Source organism: Halyomorpha halys, unplaced genomic scaffold (assembly GCF_000696795.3).
Source record: "Halyomorpha halys isolate HHAL.00 unplaced genomic scaffold, Hhal_1.1 Scaffold469.1, whole genome shotgun sequence".
Taxonomy (NCBI): Eukaryota; Metazoa; Arthropoda; class Insecta; order Hemiptera; family Pentatomidae; genus Halyomorpha; species Halyomorpha halys.
In genome coordinates this window covers 831,750-856,713 of record NW_027114062.1, presented here as the reverse complement: position 1 = coordinate 856,713, position 24,964 = coordinate 831,750, and the positions used below count along the sequence as shown (strand labels likewise).

Genomic DNA, 24,964 nt, shown 5'->3' with positions numbered 1-24,964 from the left:
AACGTTGGCACTATTAAATAAGTTATTTCAACTTATTTGTGTTATATTCTGACCGCACCCCCCCCCCCAACTATCTTCTCAAAAAGTAAAAATAACGCGATCGCTTCCTGAGGTAACCTAATACATATTTTTTTATAACTTGAAACAAAATAAAGAAAAAAAAGTGTTTTATTCAAATTTACATTTTCATTCTCTCATACTGAATAATGGTTTGTGATTTTTTTTATTGATTATAATTCCGTTGTAAATTTCCTTAAAAATGCTAAATATTACTTTTATTAAAATATTCCAATGGTGGGCTGTTAAAATTACATTCCTTATTTTGCACATGCAGGGTACAGGATTTGAAATAGAAAAACTTCCTGGATTATCTCTCTAGGAAGTCTGGTGAGTCAATTCTTTTAAAATTTTTTGAGGTTAATCACTTCCATTTTTGAATGCATTATTTATTATTTATTCATGATATTGTACAACGTTTCGGGACCACTGTCCCGTATTCATGCACTATAAAAACCTATAACAATAATAAAACTAACATAACACCAATCTTCATACAATATCATGAATAAATAATGCATTCAAAAATGGAAGTGATTAACCTCAACAAATTTTTTAAAAACTTCCTATTCGTCTAAGAGAGTAAAAATAAATTCAAAGAATGGATTAACTTATAGAATGTTTTTTATTTCTTAATATATACATATCTAAACATTTTTGAGTGTGAGTGAGATGGAATAAATGAATAACTAATGTGGCAGAGATAGCAGTTTCTATTTAGTTGTCTTGAATGTAACTAATATGATGTATCAAAGAGATCAGTTTTTCGCCCCTTTTATGTTTTAAATAAACGATCTGAAGCAGGTGATAGGAAACGATGTCATTTACACATTTAATTGGATGCCCAGGCGTTTAGCTATATGTCCATCATTATTCGATGCTGCAAAAAATTTAATCCGGGGAACTTAATAGGTTTACTTAATTAGTAGTCACCAAATTAGGTATTGACGCTAACAGACGGTGATAAGCATTACGTCATAGGTGACTCGAAATTTTAATTTAAGTTTTTTTTTTTCCGCATCCTTTTTTTATATTCACGCTGCTACTCAATAATCCTTTCATAGCTGAGTGGATATAATCCTTTCGGATAAAATAATCTTGTGTCTTTATAATTCATAGTCTACGATGTTATAAGTCACAGACCGTATTACTGTGTTCTGAACATCGTGTTAAGTGTTAGAATCCATAAAAAAAAATACGCCAAGTTCAAAATAATAATAATTATTGTCCAAAATTTAATGCATTAATCAATTGAAAGAAAGAAAAAAATGTTTTTTTTATTAATAATTGAATACAATACTGTGTATTTAAGCAGATTATGTTTTTAATAAAAAAAAAAAATATTTTTTAGCTTAATAATTACATAGTAAAATAACATCAATATACGAAAATAAAAATACATTTTAATTAGTTAAATAAACATTAGAATGTAAAAATTGAAATATGTACAACTAAAGTAATTTTGATTTAAATCATTATTATCAGAATGCTATTTATCAACAATAATTAAAAATTAATAAATCATAAATCATAAATAAGTAATACTTTGTAAGCACCAGAAAAAGATTTCTGGTTTTTGACGTCACTATTATTATGAATCTACAAGTCATCAACTGATGAGATCTCGTAATTGTAGGCGAGGCCGATATGTATTAGAATTTGTTTTCCAGGGTCTGATGAATAATCAACTTTTTTTTTTTTATGACTAGTATCATCGTTGGCACAGAACAGTCGAGAAATCGACAACATAATTATATTTCGTTTTACTTCCTCTGAATTACAAAAAATTAACAAAATCCTGTGCAGTTTTTAGATTTTTGATGTTGAGTTTTAAAATATTTTTCCCCGTCCCCATTACGAATACTTGTTTGTAATAAGAATATTGAAAATTGGTTTACTGAATGAATTCAGGAAGGTTTCCATAGACTCTATATAAAAAAATTAAGTATAAATTGCATGAAATTGGGTTTGTGGTAAGATCAGACCAATGTTTTCTTTGAACATTGATAAAATTAAGTACATTTGTATTAATGTCAAACATTCTTTGTAATTGCACTAAATTCGAATTTAAATGAACAAATTTCCATTTATTACCAGTGATGCTATTGTGAGAGAAGCGGTTAGAAGTTCCCTCGGTTTAATGTGAATATTGTAAATAGGAAAGTTTTATTGTTGATATTGTTAATGAGGTTAATAGTGAAGGAAAACAATTTATTAAGAATAGTGTTGTTTTAAAATTATGTGGTTTAGATAAAACATGGGCAATTAGCAAAATGACAATTTAATGAATTATGACAATTCAATAAGACATCCTTGAAAATGGCCTTAGAGTCGAAACATTGGTAGTTTAATAAATACAAATAAATATTAATTCAAATAAATATTTGAGACTGAAAGTGGACTATAGAAGTTTGTGTTAATAAAGGAATGGATGCGTTATTTCACACAAGTTTAAATTTGTTTTAGATTTTTTCCTATCTATTATTTTGTTATATTTTAATTTTTATATCAGTAAATATGGTGTTATGGTGTATTAGATTATTATTGTAAAAGTTTTAGTAAATATTGTTTTCTAAATTACCATGTTTACTCTAAAATGTATCTTTTTATTGATCATTCTGATATTGAACTAGAAACGTCCCCATGAGTATGCAGGTGCCGGACATGACGCCTTGCCATGTCTGCGATGACTCACTTTCTATAGGGCAGTGTTTGTAATTGATTTTCAAAGGAAATAAAAGCTTATTTATGTATTGTTTTATAGTCTTTATCTATTGTCTATTATATATTATATATTATGCATCCTTTTAATATGAAAATAAGTAGATGGATTTTATAGGAGAAATTAATTTATTTAATTTTTCATTTTTTCATACAAATTCATTTTTTATACTATACTCTCATAATTGTAATAAGTTAATTAGCAATTTCTGTAGTAATCAATGTGTGAAGCCTCAAACACCTAATTTTAAGTAGATATATGGAATAGAAAAAATAATAATTCAAACAGTAATAGCCAAAAAGTTTTTTTCACTTTTATGCATCATTGAGTTGTTTTTTTTTCTGTTTTTTTTTCTAAATATTAGATTTTATAATTATTAATTGATCTATTTGTCTGATATATTTGAGATAATAGTCTGTATGTTGTTCTAGAAACACAAATAATAATTATATAGCACATTAAAATACCTGGCACGCCTACCAGAGTCACAATATTAATAAAAACTTTAAATATTTTGATGCAAAATTAAAATATAAAGTTGTGGTGGTATTGTTCTAAATTGATTTTGTCTTAAGTGTTTGAAAAATGTTTTTTTTTATCATCATCACATAATAAATTGTTTGATTGTCCAAAGCGACTAAAGTTTGATTTGAGCAGTTTAAAAATATAACGAGAAACAATTTTATTTCTTTCATTTTAAAGAATTCGGCCATAACATCTAAAAATAAAAACCATCAGAACAATAAAATTATTTCTATTAAGATCACGTGAAACTGCCAGTCAAGTTCGTCATTGAAGGTACACGGTAGTTCCGAGTGTAGTCGTAAATTAAAGACATTTCAAATGTCAGAACACAGTTGAGTAGCGGATTCCATTAGATACGAGAAATGCTGAATCAATCAAGGGAAATATAAATAAGGATTGATAATATTTTTGATACTGAAGTATTAAATTTTTTGAATTACTACTTTCTAATGATCTTTTATATCATTAAAGCGAATGAATGGATAGAATAATCAAAGGAAATTAACATATTTAATACAAGCTTTAAATTTGAGTGTTATACAGTATTAACTGCAAAAAATAATTATAAACAATAATAAAAGCAGTAATATACATTTTGTATTTCTTTTTAAGATATTTCGAAAGGAAACAGTGAAGGTTCTATTTTTTTTTTTTTTTATAAGAATTATTTAAATAATTATAAATATAGACTGAAATGAGGATATTAGTTGGAAGTTCAGTGCATTTTCTTGGTAATGACATTATTGTTATTTGAATTCTACTTATAGTTCCTTTCCGATTCATTCTTTTGTAAATATATTAGAGAATCATGATGTAGTATGAAGAGCATTATCATATGTTTGTTGATATTTTTTTGGTTTCTGTGATTCTGACATTTTCTGTTGTACTTAAGGGATTTTATTGATGGTGGTGATATGAAAAATACCTGCAGTAGAAAATTTACAGGACATGTTTATGTCACGTGGAACCTAAGCTAAAATGAAATAAAACTTGATACTAATAAAAATGAGAAAAGAATTATTGGAAATTAAGTAATAAGTATTTTATTATATTTTATTTTACAAGTTTTGTAATAATTTTTTTATGAAACTATAAATGTGGGGCATATTATTATTTATGGCCGCATCTATAAGTTCCGAAGACAGCTCTGAAAAACATCGTAAAGATAAGAGAAAACACTATTTGCAATTGGAACCGGTATTAAAATTAATTGCATCAACTAAGATAGAAATTTGTTTTATTTTCCTGTAATAAAAAAAAAACTTAGATCAGTCGATGTCGATTTTACTATATATTTTTTTTAATTTTCCTGGAATTCATTTACAAGTTATCTACTTTTCATTTAGTTTAATTTTTTATTTGTTATTTTTTTTATTTATTTTTATTGTTTAGAGAAAGGACATGTGCCATAAGCTGTTCAAATAAAAAAACAGGCGTAGCTATTTAAAGTTCAAGAAATCTGTTTCGTGAAAACAATGAGTTACAGAGTACTCGAATTTACTTAGTAGTCACACAAGTCAGTTATGATAGAGTTATGATATCTTCATAATTCTCATGACACCTCCTTTTAAGTATGAAACGACAGGACAACTCATATTTTATTTAGATTTCAGCATTTACTTAAATAATGCAAAGACCTGATCTTCCATAAAAAATCCTATTCAATTTTTCAATTTATAATAAAATAAAAAATTTTTTTAAAAATTTATTTATTGATATTTACAACTGTATTTACTTAAAAATACATTTAGTAAATTTTATGTAACATCAACACGGTATGATACAGGCATGTAGAAAATACCCATTGGCAGCACTCATTAAAATATATATATATATAATAACAATTAATTTTCCTTAATTTATTTATAAAGAAAATTACATTAAAAAAATTAGTAAGCAAAGACATTAACATTCTTGTTTATTTATAAATTCCGATTAGATTGAAATTTGAGTATAATTAAATGCAACAAAAGGCTAGATTATTTTATTTATTCATTACAAAAAATTAATAAATATAGCTGAATCTAGGTGTCAATAATTTCGGCCTGAGTTGTAGGAATACATCTGGGCTAAGGACAAGATGGAAGAATCAAAGAATAAAAATACATGAAACATAAAAAAAGAAAAATGCATAAGGCAAGATTAAATGAAGGAATTAATTTAATAAACGAAGCGTTCATAATCTATTTTATTTTCATATAAAACAGTATATTACAAAAAAATGGTTATAAAATATTCACAAATTATAAACAAAAATGAAATATGGCAAAATGTAATGGTATTCGTCCATACAGGCACACAAATACAGAAACTTAACAAGCAAAAATGTAAAAGGAATATAATATAATGTAAATTCAATTACTTCTATTAAAATTTTGTTGGTAGTTTATTTAATTAACAATTAAGAAAGCAAAAGTACACTCTACTTTAATATATCATATTGATTTATAAGATGCTGTTTAAAGGTTCAAGTTGTATTGCCGTTTTCAAAACTCCTTTTAAAAATCGAAAATTATTATAACGAATATAAAATATTTTATAACACTGTAAATCGTTTATTAATATATAAAAATAAGTTTGTTTATGTTTTATTTGTCTTAGAAGAATATTCCTAACGTTTTTCGGATTTATTCTATTCAAATTCACCCATTTTTTTTTTTTTTTTAAGTTAAACATACTTTCTTCGATATTTTTTATTTTCGAACCACATCCTGATATCTAACATTCTTGAGTACTAAATCCATAAAAGCTGCTCTTCCCCTCCGCTTCTACAGAACAACGGTAATAAATCTGCCGACGATTGAAGGCAATGGTGCGCGAAGAGAGACAAGCCCCAAGGAAGATAATGGTGGTGGAGGGCTAGCGGCCTCTTCATAATGACCGCTCTCTGGTTCTGCGCTTGCTTAGCTCTGATATCTTCGTGACAGGAGATAATGGTCCAGATCTGGTTTACAGTTAGTGTCATCATGCTCAGAGTTTCAGGACCTGAAAGTGTATGGAGACACTCTTCCTGTGCATTTTACAGATATAAGAAAGACTACAAACCGTTTCAAAATTTCTAAATATTACATATAGTGATTTTATTATTTTTAATATATATTCGTAACTGTATTTTACAAACTTAATTTACTAAATCCTGTAATTAACCTTTCTTTTCTTCCATATAAATGATAGATCTTAGACAATTCCCTTCTCATTTTATTTTTAATGTTTTTTCAAGTTTTTTGTTTTGTTTTATTTATTTAAGTGTTTTATTTATTAACATGTATAGGGTTGTTTTTTTTGTTTTTTTTTACCCTCCCTTCTTGGTTTTTGTTACAATGCACCGTCCGTGGCTCAGTTCGTTAAGGTGCAGGTCCTATAAGTATGATTACTTTAATAATCAACCTTCTATACTTTTGTTTAAGCTAAAAAAAAAAAGTTTTTAACTTTTTAAACACCTTTAGAACTATAAACTGAACAGATGTTAAGGTGTTTGTATCATTTAATGCTCAATTATAATTTTAAATTATACCATATCAATATAAACACTACAAAAAAAAATTAATTTAAACACGGTTTATTCCAAAAACCCTCATTCTTTTAAAAGAAGTAATATATGTACTAGTTAGAATTTCCAGCCCTGTTATTTACTAATAAAATAAATTTACTGAAAGATCGTTAATTGATCATGTGTAATAATAAAAGAAATTTGGTCCGGGTGCGGTGAAAGACAACAAACTCAACTAGTGATAAAACTATTTAATGTGCGTCAACGTTCCACACCACGTTGCTGGGCTTACAAATTGCTTTAATCTTTTAAATTAAAAAAAAAATGATAAACATCAATAAAAATGATATAAGATAGATTTTTATTAAAATATATAGATTAAAAAAAAAAATTAAATCTTTTTTTAAGTTTTTTCTTTGACCGCACCTGGACCATCTTCTTATTAAAATAAAATTAATTTCGATAAAAACAACTTTTTCATTGCAATAGATATTTAAATTTATGCGTAATATAATGTATTATTCAAAAAAATACAGCACAGTAATGGGCATAACCTTTTTCGAATTTTTAATTGAAGCTAACTCTCTAACCTAATAATTCAAGATAAAAATCGTTTTAATTTTTGAAACGCACATTTATCTTGTACACAAATATTTACAATGATTAAGTTGTCAATTTTAATAACTGTGTCGTTATTTTACAAATTGAATATCATAAACCCTATGACCTAGGTAATGAAAGTTAGTTAATTCCATCTCTCTAAAAAAGAAAACCATTTCTTATAAAGGAATATCTTTAAGTGATTCCGAAAGGGAAAAAAAATCGCTTTAATCTTTTAAATTAAAATAAAAATGATAAATATCAATGAAAATGATATAAGATAGATTTTTAATATACTTTTTTATGATACTTAGTTAATGAGTCAATGGGATTAATAAGTCAAAGGAAAACAAAATCATATTGAATACACTCTGAAATATATGGACATAATTACTCTACCATATTTTGCTCATACATATCAGTTTAGTCTGTAATTGTAAAACTTTTTGTTTTGTTTTTTGTTTAGTGGCGCCAAACTTCATTGGTCAGCAACACTATTTGTATTTTATTTAATTTTGCTTATATTCGTTTAATTTTATTTATTTTTTAATTTGATTATTTTTTTTTCTTCCGTTCAATGTTATATTTTTCTCAGTAAATGTTGTGATTATAAAAACTGAAACAATAATTCTATTGTTTTATCATCGTCTCCAAGGGTTTTTGAGATATCTTGGTTTAGTCCTAAGCTATTGAGGTGTGTTGTGAAATATGGGCAATTTTAAAACTGTAATTATAAACATGATGAACAATTCTTTTTTAAAATATAATTAAATATTAACATAGAACAAGAAATATACTTTTTTTAGCAAATAGTTAATGTTACAAACGTGTTATCATCAGCCCTGAACTATTTTTTAAAAAATTTGAATAAATATCATTATATTTTAATGAAAGTACTAAAAAAAAGCCCACATTCTCGTTTCCTAAAACTAGGGTGGGTGTTTCTCTACGAATGACCAATGTTTAAACTAATTCCTTAATTAATGCTAGGGATGTGGGTTGTATATAAATAGTAAGAGTCCTAGATAAGATATATTTTACACCTCTCAGTTCCCAATTAGGATAGATCTAGATTTAAAGTAATATGGAACTGTTAGGTTTATTTGTAGATCCCTAAATCTCCCAATAGCATATAGTAATAATCCACAAATTTCACTTCGACCTTGAGAGTTGTTCTGCGCTGTAAACTCTGTAGTGTATTTACAGACTCATAATTTGACTATTGTTTTACGAAATAAAATATTTATGATCTCATCAATTTTCTTTTTATTTCTGCATTTTAGAGGAAGAAATAATTTTAATTTTTAAACTGATTTAAACTAACAAAATTAGCTGTTTTATGTAATAGTCTCCTGGAACATTTAAATAATTATCTGTGACCAGATAAAGTTACTTCTCTTTAACTACCGTGTGTTTCGAGAAAAATACAGAATGATAAAGTGATCTCCTAGTAGGGCTCTCCCGTCCGCCAATTTATATATTTAGTTCAGGTTCTGATTTATTGAATGTCGATAGTTGAATGCCATGTTTCAATAAAAGAATATATAAATTGTCGATAAATTAAACAATAATATTTTTAAAAAAGAACGATTAAATAAAATACCACACCAAGTTTTAAATTTTCTTCAAAACAACCATTAGAATTTGTAAATAATAAATTCGCTCATAATTCTTTCTAAATAAATATTTAAAAAATCAGTAATTTATAAATTATTTATTGCTGGAAATCATTAGATAAGTGTGCAGCATATAGATAAGAGCATAGCTGGAAGTACAATAAATATTCCTCAGGCTTGTATAATTTGTATGTTTTGTGTTTTTAAAAAGATAGGCATTTCCGAAAAATATCAAAAGTTAACAAGGAAGGAAATAAAAACTTAATTATATTGCTTCTCAAAATTTCATATAAGCCTTTCTAACCATCCTAATCCTTTGGTTCAATCCTTATCTAGTTCCACCCATCCCCACAATCCTTCTCGAAGGTCAAGAGTCTTATTGTAAAATAAAAATGGACAATTGGAGTTCTGGCAACGGCTAGATTCTCTACTCAAGTTCAGTGTTTGCGGCTTTAGTGCACTTGCTCAGCCTCCAGTGATGCGGCGAGATAAAAGAGATTTTATTTATTTTTATGTACTTTTTTTCATTTATTTTTCATTCTTATTTTATTTTATTTTAGTAAGAATGTGATAATTCATCACTATTACCTATTGCCCTCAAAATATGACAGATTGTAATATCTATAAATAAATAATATATAGGGAGATGGTCAGGGTTGCGGTCAAAGGAGAAATAAAAATAGTTTACAACTATTTATTTTCCAACGTTTCGCCCCACTTTGCAGGGCTTCATCAGGGCTAAAAAGATACAAAATGAACTCTCCTCATTTTTTTTTTTGTTTCCCGTATTGTTTTTTGTTTTATATACATCTCCTGTACTTTTTTAGCTTTATATTTTACGTATTTTTGTATGAAACTATTGCTCATGCCTTTGTTACTTTTTTTTATTCTTTTCATTATATCTTCGTATTTTTATTTCTATCATTTTATCTTAACATAGTTTCATTTTGTATCTTTTTAGCCCTGATGAAGCCCTGCAAAGTGGGGCGAAACGTTGGAAAATAAATAGTTGTAAACTATTTTTATTTCTCCTTTGACCGCAACCCTGACCATCTCCCTATATATCAATTTTTACGGTCAACTATACATACATATATAAATAAATAATGTTCGAATATAAAAAAAAAAATATATTTCTTAGGAAAATTACCACATAAAAAGAAAGATTTTATTCAAAACCTAAAATACGTTTTGAATAACATTTATTTTTCACGGAATGTAGTATGCAAGCACAATTTACTTCTGCAGAAGTTATGATTACATATGTTCAAAAAATGAACGAAAATTATAAATCATGTATTCATTATTATTTTTTATCTTCGTAAAATGAATTTGAAATACTCTTTACTGTTGCCTATGTACTAAAATAAATCTTTGTGTATACGTCAACACCTCAAATGTAAATTATTTTTAAAGAGAAAAAGATACGTTTCCAATTTTCATATATAGATGTCCTACTATGTAACTTTCATTTCATCAGTAATTGCAGCTTTCTCTTAACAAAAGGTTAAAATATTTTTAGCCTCAGAGCTTCGGTTATTTATAAATTTTTGTAATTAGGTGAAAGAAAATTGGAAGATCCCCTTCACCACTTTCAAGATCATTTATTTTTTTTTATAGCTCACTGTAGCATATTGGTGAAATGCCATTTCAAATCGGGTCAAATTAAATATACCCATTTATATTTTTAGTTCAGCTTTTAAATTTTAGAAAAAATAAATCTTAATCTTTTATAACTTTCCAGCTTTTAGTTTAAATGTGTCTCACTTTTTTAGTTTCTTTTCATAATAGAAATATATTAAACTCTTCGAAACATTATCTTATATTCATGAATTTTATCAACATGAAATACGTATTAAAATCTATCATTATGAGACAGTCCTCTACAGGTGATAGGGAAGTGCGTTTACCGATACCGAGGGTAATTAAAAAAGTAAAAATATGTTTTTATACTTGTATTTTACATTTTTAATAATGTTTTAAACGTAGGCCCCAATTTATGGATATCTTACCCTCCCCCTCCTTTTTCCATTTCCCGAATCATTTAATAATTCAAACTTACACATACAAATATACTTATCATACAGTTCCTTTAAGATACACCTAATTTGTTATTCTCATTATTTAATTAATGGTTCCTACACTTTTTTACTTTTATTATAACTATGTCATGAATTACATCATTGTCAAAAGAATTTTAAATCTATTTCACCAATATTTGGTGAGTTCTAATATATTTAAGCATACTGCAACAGTTAATTTAAACAAACATTTCCCTTCGAATCTGTTCGTTGCAGAACTCTGCGATAAGCGTTGGATATCTCACGTCTATCTGTCGTCTTTTAATTATAGGATTCGATATGGATATTTAGAAGCTTAACCATTATAATAATCGTTAATAAGTCCATTTTTCCAGCCCTCAAATAACTTATTTGATTTGATTTTTACGATAAATTCTCCCTCCCCTCAAAAATAAAGAAGCTACGGACAGTTGTCCAGTTCTGCATTGGTCAATTAAATAAATAAATGCTGGCCACGTTAATCATTAATCTTGTTTGGTGTATAATTATACCGTTCTCAGAGCTGAATCCTCACTTTTCTGCTTGCGCTACCTTGGTTTCCCTCTTTATCACTTGGATATCCTACAATCTTGAGGATTATATTCTACTTCGTTCTGGAAAGAATGATATGATGATATGACCCAATGACGTCCTATCATTCTTTTCTTAGTGGATTTTTGATTTATCATTCTCCGCTGACCTCACTACGAATCTCGCCATATATTCTATATTCCTTCCCACGTGTAAAAAAATCTCTCGTTGTTAAAATTAGAGTCAAAACTTAAATTTCGTACAAGACCACATGCTAATGTGTTGTTTTATACACTTGCACAGGTTCCTCTTAAGGTTCTTATTTTGTAGGATATCGTTCAGTGACCAATAGAACATCTTGCCACTATTCTCTCTTTGATTTTCTCTTTTACTGCATTGATATCTGAGAAGCTAGTATTCAAATGTTTAAACTTCGTCACTCTGTTGAAACGTTATCCCGCTCCATGTAGAGTTATTTCTGACTCTGTATTTTGAGATTGCCATTTACTCTCAGTTAAACAAATCTTCCATATTTCCTACTGGATAGTTTCCCTTAATGCTAAAAGAGAACTTTTATTATTCAGCCTTAAATCTCTTGGCAAGATACCAGTAAAGGCCAGGTGCTGAGTATAATTATAGATACCTACATATGCATATAAATTGTGTACGGTATAAAGCTTCGGGGGCATTGAAATATTTAGCCATCTCTTCCTCATAGTTTCGCCTGAGTGGGCAGGAAGGCCATGCATGTTTTCCTCTAACTACACGAGCACCTACCTTTTTATTCGATACTGAAGAAACGATGGTATTAAATTTCACAGTTTTCTTGGCAATGATAAACGTTATTCAACAATTTATGTAAAAATCTTTCTGTTAAGTGAATTTTTTTCTCTAATGTATGCCCTGGCTTTTAATCCAAACTTTCAATTCATCATCAGAAAATTCAGATTATATCTGGTCAACTTATGAATAAGAAAACTTATGATTGGTAGAAGATAACTTAGAATTGATTTCAATGTTACATTTTTGAAAAAGAAAAAATGTAAATATAAATCTGAAGATGGGACAACTCTGAAACGTTGAGAGCCGCTCTTTTAAAAAGGTAAAAGAACAAATTTAAATAAAAGATTTAACAACACACATTATTGAGTATGATTAAATGATCGATTACATGTGAAAATGTGAAGAGAGAGAGAAATACTTTATTTATCTATGCTGCCTAAATACATTAGGTTTGTATCTCACGCAGCATACTTATCAATCCGTAATCGGACATATATAAATTACACATACATGGTATAATCAGAAAAAAAGAGATACAATAATAAGATATAATTAACAATTTTTTTCCCCTTGGATATATAAGAAAACATCAATATATAGTTTATTATTATCATATATTTTATTATTATGGGATTAATATTGGAATTAGTAATTGGTGGGAGAGGGGCTTGCCTGCCAAGTGGGCCTTGTGGTCCTTTTTGCCGACCACAAAGGACTCGTTTGTTGCCGCCGCGAACTAACCAAGGTTGGAGCCAAGAAATATTAACTGCCCCAGATGGGAATCGAACCTACAGCGTTTCGAACTGTGCGCTCTGGTACCCATGTTCCATTGTCGAGTCCCTATCATTAATTTGTATATGCATTTATTAATATAATAAATTAATAAATCTCAATTGAGTTCAAAACTCAACTTTATGAAGTTTCACTAAAATTTGAAAATGGCATAGTGCGAAAACAAAATAGTACTATATCTTCGGGGAAGCAAAATATCAGTTAAAAAATTCTTTATCTGGTAAAAAAAAATTAACTTTAATCGAAGATAACAATTTTTCAGTTTCAAGTGATATCTGTTATTATCGAGTTAATAATTTAATTTTATAGCATCCGATAACTATTATAGACTTATTTGTTATAGCACCATTTCCTCATTGAGAAACATTTATGAATTCTATCAAATTTCGTTTCCGAATAAGTGTTATTACTATGATCATTTATTTTTTAATGGAAAAACTAATAAAAAATAAACATTATTCTAAAATCCTGTTATTTTTAGAGTAATTATTTAACAAATCTACATAAGTAATTACAGTATAGAATAATTATGTGGAGGTATAGCTGCTATTGTTAATTTTTTTATGTTTATTGATGTTTCATGTTATATTATGCAACATAGATTGTTTTTCAAAGCTTCACTAATTATTAGCAAACCCATGGAACAATATGGAGCAAGATAACGAGAATAGCACATACATTTTTTTTTATGATGCTATAGTTATTAAAATGTTAGCAACAGTTGATCCACTCTTCTCTAAAGCCCTCGTTGCCCTAGATTTCTGATTCAGATTTTAATTAAACTCAATTATTCTATCGAACGGCACTCGTTTCAAATAATTAATTTATTCGGCTATTTTTAGAACTCTTGTAGCTGCTCTTATTTAAATGGAAATGTGAAAGCTTTATATAACACAGGTTGATACAGAATAAATTTATTGTATTATTCCACACAATAAATTTGATATTCGTTGTCTGCTTAATAATGCTGTAATTATAACTATATTATTAGATTTATAGATCACCATTTTCCTAATTTCGTCAAAATAAACTTTAGAATGTATTGGTACACGTTTATTTACTACGCTATTCCTTCAAAGGTGTTTACGATCTCAAGTTAAACAATTTTTTAATATGAAATTATTGGCTCCGCTTTTTTGTATTTTTCTTGATGATTTTTATTTTATATAGTAAGAATTTATTTGGTGAGCATATGCTTGTACAGTGTTGTAAATCATAGTTCTATTTTGCAAGCATATCATAATAATAATGAAAATAAACAGACAAAATTGTATTTGCAATTTATTTGTCTGATTTATTTTATTTATGAGTTTTATTTTAAACATGAATATTGTTTATTTAATTTTGACTTTTTTTTTTCTGTTTCAGGTTAGTGCTGTTACGTTGCCCTTTTTCGTTAAAGGTAAGGTATTTTTATCTCCATTAATGAACCGATTTATTAATGATGAACGAACATGAGTGGTACAATACAGTATTGTTATAATAACATCTACCAAAAAAAAAGCTACCCTAGCAAATTCACCTAGAATAAAACACATTAACCTCTTCATATCTCAGTATATGTTTGGAGTTTTTCTCTCATAACATTATAAAAACTATTAATATATTCTACAATACATATAATAGGTACAAATAAATTAATTTGGCCTATGAACACTCCTTTAATAAGTTAAAATTAATCTTAATCTGCCAATATACAAATATTAATTTTTATATAGGAAGATGGTCAGGGTTGCTCAATAGTGAAACAAAAATAGTTTACAACTATTTATTTTCCAACGTTTCGCCCCACTTTGCAGGGCTTCATCAGGGCTAAAAAGATACTAAATGAAACTATGTTAAGATAAAATGATAGAAATATAAATAAAAAGATACAATGAAAAGAATAAAAAACAAGTAACAAAGGCAAGAGTAATAGTTTCATATAAAAATACGTAAAATATAAAGCTAAAAAAGTACAGGAGATGTATATAAAACAAAAAACAATACGGGAAAAAAAAAAAAAAATACAGGAGATGTATATAAAACAAAAAACAATACGGGAAAAAAAATATATATATAAATATTTCATTTTGTATCTTTTTAGCCCTGATGAAGCCCTGCAAAGTGGGGCGAAACGTTGGAAAATAAAGAGTTGTAAATTATTTTTGTTTCTCCTTTGACCACAACCCTGACCATGTTCTTATATATCAATTTTTACGGTCAACTGTATATACCTATATAAAATATTAATTTTGATTAAAAAAATAATTCGAATTGGTTTAATTCAATAAAATAAAGCTTAATAATATACTATAATTATTTTTATAATCAGACCTTATATAAATCAGTTACATTCGCCCCTTTGTTCGAGATGAACCATTGATTTTGAGGAAAACAGACCTAAAGTTTAAAATAAGATTAAGGTCTCCGAAATATAATTAATATAACAGGTACACTCTCCAAATCCTTTTATGTTAGTTCATCAGCTACAAAAGAACAATTTAATTGAATTAATGTGCTTTAAGTAAAATAATATTTTATTAATTAGTTTCAAATCAGTACGTAGCAATCACCAAAAATAAAATAAATTTCTTCGTCACCAAATAAATTTGGTGTCCCTGGATCACCTTCATACATTCATTCAGTTATTAATTGCTATTGGTATTGGATGGGAGGAATTCTTCCGGCAAGTGGGCTTAATGATCCTTTTTGCCAACACCTGGCGGGTACCTTGGAGTTGACGCCGCGTACTAACCAAGATAGAAATAACCAGATTTCGGGACCGCCGAGAAATAAATATTGACTGCCCAGGTGGGAATCGAACTATATTTCGACCAGACGCTCTAGAACTTACGCCTCGACCCGCACGGTCGCCACGTCCCAACTCAATTCTAAATACTGATGGATAACCAAACTTAACCAGACTTTTGGGAATGAATATTTTTTTAGTGAACGAAAAACATCCGTCCTATTGGTTATGCGACCTCTCAGCTTGACATGAGTAGTGTGTCAATGCCAACTATGAAGGATGCTGAGTTGTACGTGCTTGTGCCTTCCATTGAAAAATCAATAGAAATAAATAAGATCTATTAATAAATTAGAGGTAATCTTTAGTATTGTGTACCTTTATTGACCGCTACCTGATCTATCTTCTTTTTTTTCTTTTTTTTAAATATCTTTTTAAAGAAATTTACAACTATATATTATATAATACATTCTGTAAATTGGATCTTAGTTAAAATGGAGTGTTACAGGCGTGTAGAGCAATTACCCATTGGTAGCACTCTAATGACATTTTACATTAGCAGGTCTCGTGGCCATGTTCTTTTCAGGCGCCTCGGAGGATTTTCAGGAATGTAAGAGGATGCAATGTTAGAAACTAGGGGGTTTGAGTGGTTAGGGAGTTTGTAATGGAAGGAGTGATATCTGGTTCGGGCTAGATCGGTTACATAGGGAACATTAAGGTCTTTATGTACTATTGTATGACAAAGTAAGGAGCATTGAGGATTTTACGAAGGATTTTGGATTGTAAGGGTTGGATACGAGAGGAATTCGAAGGTTTAGTGGAGCCCGAAAGTTCAACTCCGTATGTCCAGATTGTCCTTATTACAGTCATGTAGATCAGTCTTTTGTAATGTGTTGGAAGTTTTGACCATTTGTCTAGTAAGTGCTATAATAGTCGAAATTGACATGCAGTTTCCTTTCTTTTCAGTCTTGTGTGAGGATGCCAGATTAATCGTTTGTCCAAATGTAGTCCAAGGTAGTGGATCTGTTCGACAGGGGTAAGAGTATCATTATTAAATGAAACTGTAGGGCAGTCGGCAGGTTACGACGAAGGTTAAAGGTTATTTGATGGGATTTGTTGGAATTTTCTATCTTCTTACAATCTATTTATTACATAACTATTAATCTTTCTGTATGAAAATTATTTACCGTTACTTCATAGAGGTATAACTCATACAAAAATTTGCGGTAAATTATTTTTAGTTGAACTAGTTGCTGACTATTGTTCATTGTACCTTAAGATCGGCCGATTAATTTTTCTCACAAAATAACAGTGAGTAAACAATATACTGACCGTGTTTTACCAATAGGAACATTGTGTGAATTATTGTATTGTAGCAAGATAGCTTCTAAATTTTCCCGAGAAATTTCTTTTTTCATTGTTATACATTTTCAATAACAGTTTCACTTTCTCTTCTTTTCTTTTTCTTTGTATACATGGTGACTATAAATATAGCCGGCTATGAATATATACAGATCAAAAAACAAGCACAGCCATGTACAATATCTCTTCTGGAGCGGTAAACAAATGGAGATAACCGCTATAGGAAGATAGTGACCATTTATCCCACGATTGCAATACACCCCCGGGAAACCCTAACGTGTGTGGGAAAACGGGTTGGGAAACGGAACGCCCTTACACGACCTTGTCGCTGCTGACTCAATCAGCTGATATGTCTGCAGGAGCCAAAGACTTCCGTGGAATTTCGCACTTATGTTGGTAAATCCTTTGTTACCTCATTATGAAAGTATTTACGAGTATCGTACGAAACATTATGGTGGTGATTTCATGTATTAATATCGTTACTTATAAACTGATATGATATTAATAATAGCTGAAATAGGTTATTTAATTAAGATGGTATATTTATTTATTTTACGGTTTCATTCCCCATTTTCGTGTTCAACACAACAACCATGGATTGTTGATTGAGTGGGCTAGTTTTATCCTGGGTACGCCCCTGGTACACACATTCTATATAAGTGTATTATAGATAATTTATTAGGAAAAAAATAAACATTTATTTATAATTTAGATATTTGTAAGCTTTCTTACTCTGAGGTTTATCTTTCTATGGCAAATAAACCAAGAATAGACTTCATTTAAAATGTTCTATCACGAGTCACCAAACTGCTAGCCGGGAAAATTTTTATTAAAATTTATGATTCATAAATGATGGATTATTTTCAGACAGACTGTTGACTATAGCAACATACGTATCAGTAAAATAAAATAAATTATAGTTTCAAAAATATATTATTCTGTCGATAATAATAAGTAAAAAACCTGGCACATTAGGGGCTATTTAATCACTTGTTACATCAAATTTATATAAATTCAGGAATAAGACATAATTTGCATAACTAATTATAAAAATAAATGACACGTTTCTTAGTTTTCGATAGTCTGTATGACCATCTAAAAATTCTCTTGAGTGCTCTTTATCTCAATTTAAATTTAATTAGTTTTATAAAATTTTATGAAGGTAATATTCGTATTAGAAATAACTGAACACATCTTATCAGGTTTCTTCCTTTTTTAATCTAAATCCCAATTTTATCTTCAATTGATAATCCTCGGATATTTTCCGCTAAGCGATTTAAATAATCGGAAAATATTTGAATGCCATCTCAACGATAAAATAATCTATATTATAGAAACTATTTTTTATCTGTCTGTCTTTTTTTTACTTAAAAGTGGATTTTCAAAAATCTTATATTAGCAATAGAAAATTGAATACACTATCAAATATATGTATTCAATTATGGCAACTCCAGTCATAATTTTAGTAATACAATAAATCAAATAAGACAAGTTTACAAAAAGTAACTTAAGAAAATTTAATTAATTAAAATTTAATTTAATTTTATAACTTTGGTTTTTTGGTTTTTTTTTTTTGTATGCTGAAACCCAAAATAAACCTCGTTATTCCTATCATGTACAAGATTTTGACAACCTCAATTCATCAGAAGACAATACTCGTCTTCACAACGGTACCAATGCATTTGGATATTTCCATAGTACACACGAGTAATAAAGGTTTGAAATTGAATTTTATAGAGTTTTTTTTTGTTTATTTTATTTCCTGTATATATTTTAATTATATTTTTGTACATTAGTAAGGAATAATGTTTATGATTTGTAAGGGAGAAGCAGTCAGAAGACTGATTAGTACCTTCATAATTATATAATATTAGTATAGTTATTTCTATAATATATGTACTGCATGTATAATATATCTTCTTGTTTAAAGTTTATTTTCAGGGAGGCTTGAGGAAATAAAACCCATATTTAGAAATAACTAGCGAAAACAAAGAGAGTGAATTTGTTTGTACATTCTCCTACATCGCCTTGAAATTTTATTGATTCATCATTATTGCATACTTTGACCAAATTCAAGCGGTTTGGTACTGCTGGAGAGACGAGATTTATTTTTTTCATGATAATAAACTATAAATTTTTGAGTTAAAAGACACTCAAACACATTTAAACAATAGTTTTTTTTCATTTCATTTTTTTTTCGGTTAACTCTATAAACCTTGTAGATCTAGAAACATGACTTCTCCACGCTTGCTTATCTTCGGCAACTGCTTTCCATTTTTCTGCATCCAGCTCTTTCCCATGTTTTTAATGATGTCTCTCTATCCATTTGGTTTTGGGCCTTCCACGTGATTAAAAAATCATTAATATATTTTATCTTTTCTTATATTTAATATAAGAATCTTATATTTAATATATCTTATATTTAAAGTTCTTTTGATAATAAAATTATTTGAAGTTAATAAGTTGAGTACCTAGGACATATAAAAGATTCTTATTTTTTTTTTTAATGACATTAAAAATCCTCGATTGGGGTAAACGCGAAACGGGAAACTTTCGTTTTCGGTTCACCAAAAGAATAAATAAATAAAGATGATAAATCTTTGGTAGACAATATGCATATCTAGAGTGAAAGAGTTAAACTCGAAAAAAAATTATCTTTGTGGAAACGATCTTCAAACACAAAAAATACATAAATATATTATAACAATTATAAGAATCTCATTATTGAAAGCCCTAAACATTACAACGACTAATTTCAGAGACACATACCCTACAATTATCCACTCTTGCGTGGTTTAATTAAAATTTTGAAATTCCTTCTAGTTTGTGATTATTACCTGTGTCATAACGCCTTCCTAGGACACGGTATAAGTAGCATAACTACCATTCGTTTGACACTTACTTTGCACAATCATGTCTTATGATAGTTGCTTCATAAACTAAAACCAGTTTATGACTGTAAATATAGACAATATATTTTTCCATGAATAACCTTCCATGAATAAATAGTTGACTTAAAACGAAAATTAAATTGGTCCTTCGCTAATTTTTAAAAAGTGAATTTAGTGTATAAACCATAAAATAAGAATCGAAAGCGGTACAATATTAGTATTAGAAATCGTTATATTGAAAAGTTATAATTTTCGATTGTATGTATATATTATTTTAGCTCGTATTTTCACTTAGTTCCCTATTCTGTTTACCCTACATATTTATGTTTTATATTCTTTTCTTTTGTAAATAATTCTTGTAATAAATTTTGTACTTATAAGTATCAGTGCTAAAGCAACAATGTGTAATATGCTTTTTGCATGGTGTATGCACAATTTATATTAATTATAAGCCCCTTATGTAGAGCTACTATAAAGGAGAAAATGACCCTATAATAGGGTTATGTTTTTTTTTATTTTAATTTTTTTATACAATACCACCTTTTATACCTATCTTTTCCCTTTAGTACATTATTCTTATCAAATATGAAATACCATAAATTAGGTCTTTCGAGCGTCCTCCTAGTTACAATAGATCTCGGTTGATAACTCGTTGGAGATTGACTGTGTTTACTTCTTGTGTATTTTGAATACATTATAATTATAACACAAGAAAATAATCGAAAATAAATTTAATAATTACCTATTTAATTGGGATAAAGCAAAAGAAAAAAGACGGTTATTAAAATAATAGACCGATTCATCATAAATGACTAATTGATTCTTTCGTTTTATCCATTTTTAATATTCGGTATGAGAAGAAAAGAAGAAAAAACATATCCATCATAAAAATTGTGTGAAAAATAAGATTGTGTAATTACGAGAAAAAATATTATAGCTGGCAGATAATAATTCCGTTTCGTGAAATCAACTTTGTCCACAACTATGTTAAAATTTGTTTCCTCGTGTTCAATCAGATCTTATTCGAAGGTTTACACTAGCCTTCTTCAAGACTGGCGTTGGAGATCAGAGATCTGATTCTAAAAACTTTTGAGTTCCGTTTTTAGAACTCATTCCGAAACTTTCCGTTCAATTTTACCTGGATAGCGCTGTCAAGAGGAGCTTGGTTATGAATGAATTTTAATTTTCTTCATTCTAAGGTTATTTTTATTTTTAACCAGTAGCATCCGAACAAATAAAAATTTAATGTAACGTGTTAGTTGAAAACAGGAATAAAAATAAATTAAAACATATTTTTAAGGAAAACGGTCTTATTGTATAGGAAGTCGTGAACTTAAAGGAATAAAATAACTTTCCAGCTATTCCATTCTGTATTATTAAAAGCTGTAAAAGTCAAACTTATTGACTTTAAAAAGAGAAATATGAATTCATGCAATGAACTCATATTTTTACTAGTTTGATGATTTTTTTCCAGAAATAAAAGCTTGAGCGCATTGTATAACTCACATTTTAGGCATTAAATTAAAATTAAAGTTATTTAAATATTTGAGAATTACTTTCATAAAATTTTTACTCTTCCGCCATTAAAACGATTTTATAACCAAAATGAGTCATGAAACTAGTAATCTAAAATATGAATCCATGCTATACTACTAATTTTCACCTCTTAATTATACTGTTTCATTCAATATACTATATCTTTAATGTTTACAGCTTATATTATGATAATACAGTGTGAAATAGCTCATTTTATTACATCTAGAGCACGACTTTCATAACAATAATTTTTTTTTTAAATCATTCTATTTATTTTATTTTTTATGAGAAAGAAATTTCCCCACGCCATGGCATCTTATAATGATGTATTCTACAGTGTTCATGACGCTACTTTTAATAAATATTAGTTAATAAACGATTGAGAAATCGTTAGCAGGCTGTTGAAAAAATTTGTGTGAGCCAAAATCCCTCAAATTCAGCCAGTTCGGTTCTGCTAATCAAATTTCTCATGAATCCATCAAAATAGCACTTCACATGCTTTATCCTACTGGTTGACTGGGCCCTGTGATCTATAGGACCCCTTTGCTTCTATAATTGACATTTAGATTAATATTGATTTATAATGTTTAACTTTTTTTTTTTTTTTAAGTTTTCTTCTTCTTCTCCTTGACGGCAAACAGGGTCAAGCGTGGAGTCGCAGTCTCAGTCCATCTAGCCCAGCGGTCCCTGTCCCTGGTTAGTCTTCTCATCTCTGGGATGGTGCGTCCTCTTGCTGTCCCTAGTTTCCAATGTACTCAGAGTAAATGCACCTGGGTCTCCCTGAGTATCGTATATTCTGGCTTTTCTGGTATCGTATATACACTTCTGGAAGTGTCTATACAACTTCAGTTGCTGCTCTTGCATTGTGTCTCACACTGATTTCACATCCAGATCCTCCCAAATCCTTTCACTCTCTCTATTGGTCTTACCAACTATTCTTCGGAGGAATCTCATTTCTGCTGACGTTATCCTTCCTGCGTGCTTGTCGAGGGCTGTCCAGCTTTCTGATCCATACAAAAGGACTGGGAGGAACACGGATTTAAATATCTGTATTTTGGCATCTAGTTACTTCTTGCTTGCCTATAAGAGTTTTTGAAATCTGAAGGTACACTCCATTGGCCTTCTTCACTTGATTTAGAACCTCCTGGTCTATTTTACCATCTTTACTTATTATGGTTCCTAGATAGATATGATTTTTTTTAATTAGTAAGTTTGGGAATCGCTGGATTTGATTGCTCGTAATACATATTAATGTGCTAGACATAATAATGCATTGTCTTATTCGTATTCAATTTCAGCTTGACTGGGTAATCGGAACTTAGCTCAACAAATATTACAATCATACGGTTGATAGCAGACAAACTAAATTAGAGCGTTTAAAAAGAGTTTTTTAACGGATGTTACAAGATGTTTGAACTATATCTTCAAACCCGAAAGTTCTTATAGGCCTCAGTTTGTATCTTGGAACATCCGAGCGACAGTAAAAGTTAATGTCTCTCAACAAATCAGTTTTCAATCTAATGTTGTATTTATATTTATATTAACACATATTGTTTTTAAGAAATCCATAATTTTTCGTTGAAAATGCTATAAAAAAAACATTCTAAATTTACGGACATTATATGAATACAATAGTGGCGTCACAGATGAGCAAGCTCCGAAATTGTATCTATTACGAGAGCGTGTACATCGCTGCGAGGAAGGTCGCCTCTCCGATGCTTCAGGGTCAGCCTTGCGTTTTTGTTTCGACCTCTTCTTTATCCTTCATTCGCTACACCATACACAGCCTCACTATCATCTCATAATCATGAAATAACTATCACTTGGAGAGGATAACAAACCTCGGTAAAATGTGTTTTCCTAAACTCAAATTTTGTGGATATTCCTATTTATATTTAGTAATTCAGATTCTTACATCCCTGAAATGAAAACCTGACATCATGAGGCTAAAAACCATGCGGTTGAATTTTGCCCACTACTTTTCTTCAAGTATACCGCCAAGACCACCAAGGCCACAAAATAAATACCTACACACTAGAGCCTCCATACATTGTTGAAGAACTAATTTATATGCTGGAGAAGATGGTCAGTGTCATAAATTCTACTTTTACTAACGAATTCGTTGTTATTTCGGACCGAATATTAAAATATAACATCGGATCCATGTGATGTTGTCTTTGATAATTTTGCCCCCACTAAGTTTTAGTTATCTACAAGAAAATGTCAAGAAATGTTTGAAACAGATTTCCAAGTTTCAAAAATTTATGTGTAATAAGTTACTCCAATCACTACGAAAGTGTAGTTAAAATAGTTGTCTGATTTACTGTGTGGTTGTCATTAACCGGGATCAGTTAGGGGATTTATATGGGATCAGTTAGGGAATACTGATCCCATATAATGACATTTTATTTTCTCCTAATTCGGACCCGCAGTACTTTCAAAATGGCAATGCTGTTATTACGTAGAGACCGGATTTTTGTTAAGTAAAAAATCAAAAATGTGCATAATCGTGTATTGAAAAATCGAAATGTGTATAAAACACCCAAATTCTAAAATAATAAACTTGATTGCTTAATTTATAATAATAATACATGAAAAGCTTACCTAATCTTGTTTGAATCAAATAAAACTCGCTAAATACTCTCTCTATTTATACAAAAATACATTTAAAAAAAACAAACTTCTCTGTTTTAAAACTTAAAATATTGTCCATAATAATAATATATGCGTCTCTTGGAAAACGTATTCTTGTCATTAATTACAATTATTTTTTTTTATGAACATGCTTACATATATATTACTAGTATTATTTTAAATTTACTTTTAACTCTACATGAATAATGGCAAAATTCATAGAATTTCAAATTGTACCCTGCATGCAAATAAAGAGCTATTTTTTTCTGATTGATTTAACAAAAATGTGAATAATATTCGTCCCATGTACTATCTTTTTTTTTTTTTTTTTATCAAAATACATTTGGTGTTTTTTTTTTTGTTTTATCAAGAAATATTGATTATTTTTTATAATTATGAGATAGTGGTCCATCCTCTCTGTTAAAATTGCACACAGACTTCGACAGACGGATTTTTTCCATTGCCTATGATTTTTTTTATTAGCTGTTAAATGGAACCATTTTTTGTATATATTTTTTTTAAATAACCCTTACTATTTGGTGTTTTGATTATAATCTACTTTCTATCCTATTTTTTTTTTTTACATAAGAATAATAAAGAATTATGTTCCTTTGGTTCCAACAAAGTGAAAGAGAAT

General features: G+C 28.8%; 1 protein-coding gene across 7 annotated transcripts in view; it reads left to right on the top strand.

The window, feature by feature from the left end:
- blot (bloated tubules) overlaps nucleotides 1-24,964 on the top strand; it is a 268,462-nt gene that overhangs the window by 68,158 nt on the left and 175,340 nt on the right. For 5 of the 7 annotated variants that reach the window (XM_024358844.2, XM_024358846.2, XM_067051338.1 and 2 more), the window contains exon 2: nucleotides 14,545-14,578. The exons of the other annotated variants lie outside the window; for them this stretch is intronic. In XM_024358844.2, the coding sequence (XP_024214612.1) occupies nucleotides 14,545-14,578 (34 nt within the window). The remainder of the gene's footprint in view (nucleotides 1-14,544; nucleotides 14,579-24,964) is intronic. 7 annotated transcript variants of the gene reach the window in all.